At 43.4% G+C, this 5,000-nt stretch overlaps 1 protein-coding gene across 1 annotated transcript in view; it reads right to left on the reverse strand.

The window, feature by feature from the left end:
• Positions 1-5,000, reverse strand: part of rassf3 (Ras association domain family member 3) — an 89,100-nt gene that overhangs the window by 65,492 nt on the left and 18,608 nt on the right. The window contains exon 2 of the mRNA XM_076296966.1: positions 1,234-1,367. Within this exon, the coding sequence (XP_076153081.1) occupies positions 1,234-1,367 (134 nt within the window). The remainder of the gene's footprint in view (positions 1-1,233; positions 1,368-5,000) is intronic.

Here is a 5,000-nt window from a genome sequence, read left to right on the forward strand (position 1 = left end):
AGTCTACTAAGTATGGAGGATACTAGGGCTCTCAAAGGGATTAATTTGTCTCCTACAGACTACAGATTATACTTCCTTACTTACATACTTGGAGTGTAAAATACCACAGCCATATGCAATGATAAGACAATCTCTCTCTCTCTCTCTCTGTCGCTCTCTCTCTCAATCTATGTTGTTGTTGTAAATGTTGTAGAAAGGTGCAACAAAAGTGTGTGAGAGAGAGGGATGGGAAAGAGAGAGAGAAAAAGATAGAGAGAGTCAGAGAGATAGGGAGAAAGAGATGGAGAGAGAGGGAGAGAGAGAGATGGCGAAAGAGAGGATGGGAAGCATTTGCTGTGGGGTTAGTCATCACCCACCACCTTGTGGCTGATTTCCTCTTGGTGACTGACAGGCCATTGTTGCCTTTTTGGCAAATATGCAAAATTAGCCTGAGAGACTGTTTGCTATTTCACTGTGTGTGTGTGTGTGTGTGTGTGTGTGTGTGTGTGTGTGTGTGTGTGTGTGTGTGTGTGTGTGTGTGTGTGTGTGTGTGTGTGTGTGTGGTGTGTGCGAGCGTGCGCATGTGCGTGTGTGTGTGTGTGTGTGTGTGTGTGTGTGTGTGTGTGTGTGGTGTGTGCGAGCGTGCGCATGTGCGTGTGTGTGTGTGTGTGTGTGTGTGTGTGTGTGTGTGTGTGAGTGTGTGTGTGTGTGTCTGTGTCTGTGTCTGTGTCTGTGTGTGGTGTGTTTGTGTGTGCAATGTACAATGAACACAGGGCTGAACAGAAGCAATCTAGCCATGATGGCACATTTTGTTTGCAAAAGGTTTTAATGCTTACTAAACATTTATTGTAATAATGACTGGGTCTGCTCTTAACAAATAGTGCCCTCTAGTGGTCTTATGTCTAAATGTTGTTTATGTTTAAAACCAAAGTCCAGAATAACTTGCAGGATTTGACTGTATTCTGCCTGTACAAAAGCTCACTCCCGTTTCAAACAGTCACTCTACTAAAGTGATGGAGACACCTGTACACACATACATGAGAATACTCAGGCACACAGACACACAAACATACACAGACACACAGACACACACACACACACAACAAAAAGGCACTCACGGTGTGTGTATCCTGGTACACACACACACACACACACACAGACACACACACACACACAAAAGGCACTCACGGCGTGTGTATCCTGGTACACACACACACACACACACACACACACACACACACAAAAGGCACTCACAGCGTGTGTATCCTGGTTGTTGTTGAAGTGGTCCTGAGACAGAGGACTGTGAGGCCCGTCGGGGGCGGGTCCATTCTGATTGCAGTCCAGAGACACCCGGTCCCGACACTCTGCATGACACGAGTACTTACAGCCTGACACAGACAGGGGGCGACAGAGAGAGACAAAGTCATGTTATTTCATTGCTTTTACTTTTAGTTTTTACATTTTACTGTCACGTCAGACATGTCAGATTTGCAAATGATACTGAACAAAAATATAAAAGCAACATTTTTATTTTTGCTCCCTTTTTTCATAACTTCAGATCAGATTTATTCTATGCACACTAAAGGCTTTTTTTCTCTTAAAAACATGTACACTATTCAAATCCACGTTAGTGGGCCCCTCATCTCTGGCAAGATGACACAGCACCTGGTGTGACATATCAAGAGATGCTGGTGGAAAAGCATGGTCGTTGACAGATGTCCCCTGGACTGGTCAGAGCAAAACGCCACTCCAAAATGTGCAGTTTGTTCACACAACATAATACTGTCTCAAAGTGTAGCAGAGTGTGCAGTTGGCATGCTGACTGCAGGAATGTCCAACAGAAATTTCGACTGTGACTTTATCACAGCACTTTATCATCAAAACTCAAAACCTGTGTGACATGACAATTTAGTTTGATACTCTATTAACCTTTTGAGGAGTACGGATTAGAACGTAAGAGAGTTTGGTACTATGATGCAACAATTACCCTCAGGGATTTATCCATAGACTGTAAAAGATATCTATCTAATTATGTGCTAATTTACTTGAAAACCTTATGGAAAAAGGGGTTATAAGGCTCTGGATTTATCCCATCGACTGTATAAAGACTGAAACTATAGAACGTTTGCATAGCATTCTAGAAGGAGCCAGGAAAAGAATTCACTCCTCAACAGATTAAGCAAAGATCCTTGATTACTAACAAGAGCAACATAATTGATTATGGGAGCAAAACAGGACAGCTTTAACCCTCACTGGGTTAAGTTTGTTTAGTCTAGTTAGATGTCTCTTGGCACTGATCCCCAGTTCATTTGCATTTTCATTATGTGTGTCATGATGAAAAACTAACATTTTGCATTTATATTTTGGTTCAGCATATACTGTATGTCATCTAGCATTTTAGCATCAAAACTCAAAACCTGGGTAGTGTGTGACTAAGTTTAATACTCTTTTAGAGCAGTTTAAGTTTGTTTAGTCTAGATGCCCCTTGGCGCCGATCCCCAGTTTATTTGCATTTCTCATGGTGTACGCAGTAGAGGACAAACAGGCAGGCAGGGAGCCCTGGGATGCTGAGTCTTTCTGCTTTAACCTGTTTCTCTTTTAACAGCCCAGATACAAGTTGCAACCCATTGCAACCAAGGCAAAACATTCTATTATGTTATAATAACTGATTCTTAGCATTGATTCTTATTGTCACTGACAGTAGACACATTGGTATCACACACCAGTGTTGCAAATCACACTTAAAACTGCCTGCAGGAATATTTGGTTATAACTGTCCTACAGGAATACTGATAGTGAATGAAGCCCATAAAAATCTATATTGACGGTGATACACGGCCTGTGTCCTCCATGCTACAGTATTTGCTGACAGCTTTGCAAACGTTCCCCAGCCATCCACTCCTAGATGACAAGCAGGACGTTGCCAATTTGCAAACGAGGAAACAGGCAAAATGCCGCATGCAAAAACAGTCTGCAGCAGAGAGCTCGTAGGCCTATCACTCTCACTCTCAAAGAACACTTCTCTCTCTCTCTCTGATCTTCCCGTTCAACAGAAGAAGTGGGCAAAGGAAATAAAGTCAATGATTGTCTTGTGTGACACATGTTACATTGTTACATTGCTCCCCGAGCGCCGCTGTTGTTGCAGGCAGCTCACTGCGCCGGGATTAGTGTTTGCTGAGTGTGCTTCACTAATTCACGGATTGGGATAAATGCAGAGACCAAATTTCCCTCACGGGATCAAAAGAGTATATATACTTATACTTACTTATACAGACAAAGGATCTAGCTCTCACAACCAATACTCCATGTTTATATCTCATTTTCACTTGCACACATGGGCATACAAATCTCTACCATAATTGGGAGAAGATTACAGAAACCTCAAAATAACTTTTATTTGTACAAAACCATGAACAACATAACTGAAAGAATGCTCTAGAATGCAGATGCCACAGAATGGCACAACTGATGAAAATGTTCATGCAATGAGGGAAAACCATTGAATATATTTAGGGAAAACAACAGACAGGTGATCTTTCTATCAGGAAAGAGAGAGCATTCTAGAATCCTGTTCTACAGTCTCATCCAGAGCCTCTGGTCTCACCTAACGGAATGAAGAACATTTCTGTCATGAAAGTTCTAAAGAGCTGTTACAGTGTCCAGTGAATACTGTGCCAGTAAAAAGTGACCCAGAGTGTTTCTGAAATGCGGTTTCTCAAATCTGGCTCGTGTCCAGTAGCCCACTCTAACATGATTCAATGAGAGGCAGAGTGAGCGAGAGATAGAGAGAGAGTGAAAAAAGAGAGAGAGAGAGAGAGAGAAAGAGAGAGAGAGCGAGAGAGAGAGAGTAGGCCTTTAGAACACCGGAATCACTTACAGGCTAGAACATCATTACAAGTCAGTGGTGCTTGGACGCTAATGTAGCCATAGATCTCCTCACAAGCCCACTGCTATCTGGATATACACGTCCATCACACAATGCAATAGAAACAAAATGTAACTCTAGTACAATGGACACACACAAGCATACACACCAACACACACACACACACACACACACACACACACACACACACACACACACACACACACACACACACACACACACAAACACAGATTTCAGCGAGCTTAAGAAGTAGATAGCCCCTACACACACAGATTGTGTAACATTTCCATATATAATATATATCTCGTGCATACACACGCACACACACACACACACACACACACACATACAGCGTGTTGCGTTCCTGTGTCTTCTCTCCATCACGCAGGCTTACCTGAGGATCGCCTCTTAACCTGCTGGTTGATTTTGCTCGAGAGTTTGCAGACTGCTCCTCCCATCCCAGCCTCTCCTCCATCTGGGACTAACTCCCCCCCGTACGCACACACACACACAAACACACACACACACAACTCACCTTCAGCTACACATCAACATGCACTCACACACACACACACACACACACACGGTCTTGCAAAAAACGCGGATTGTGAGTACACACACATGAACATACAGAGTCAAAAGTAGCCCACACTGGACACAAGCATTGGATTCTGAAACAAAGGACTGGAACGTTCCCTGACTATGCCACCCATCATTTGCCTACGAGCTAACCATTCACCCTTTCTTTCTCTCTGTTATCTCTCTCTCTCTCTCTCTCTCTCACACACAGTCTCTCTCTCTATCTCCCTATTTATCTATTCTTCATCTCTCCCCCCCTCTCTCCCTCTCTATTCTCTCTCTGCCTATTTATCTATCCTTCATCTCTCTGCTCACTCTCTGGCAGGGACTGGCTTTTGCTCAAACACTCAGACGCACTCACTCAATCTCTCTCACACTCTCTGCACGTTCATACTCCTGCTTTATCTTGCTCTCTCTCTCTCTCTGTCTCACACACACACACTCTCTCTCTCTCACACACACACACACACACACACACACACACACACACACACACACACACACACACATTTATTGTTGCACCATTTTTACCCCCTTCACTGTCTCTGTCTATTAT

Source organism: Alosa pseudoharengus, unplaced genomic scaffold (genome assembly GCF_046254945.1).
Source record: "Alosa pseudoharengus isolate Yale_2024_CS ecotype anadromous, Long Island Sound unplaced genomic scaffold, YU_APseudo_1.1 YU_APseudo_1.1_scf_20, whole genome shotgun sequence".
Taxonomy (NCBI): domain Eukaryota; kingdom Metazoa; phylum Chordata; class Actinopteri; order Clupeiformes; family Clupeidae; genus Alosa; species Alosa pseudoharengus.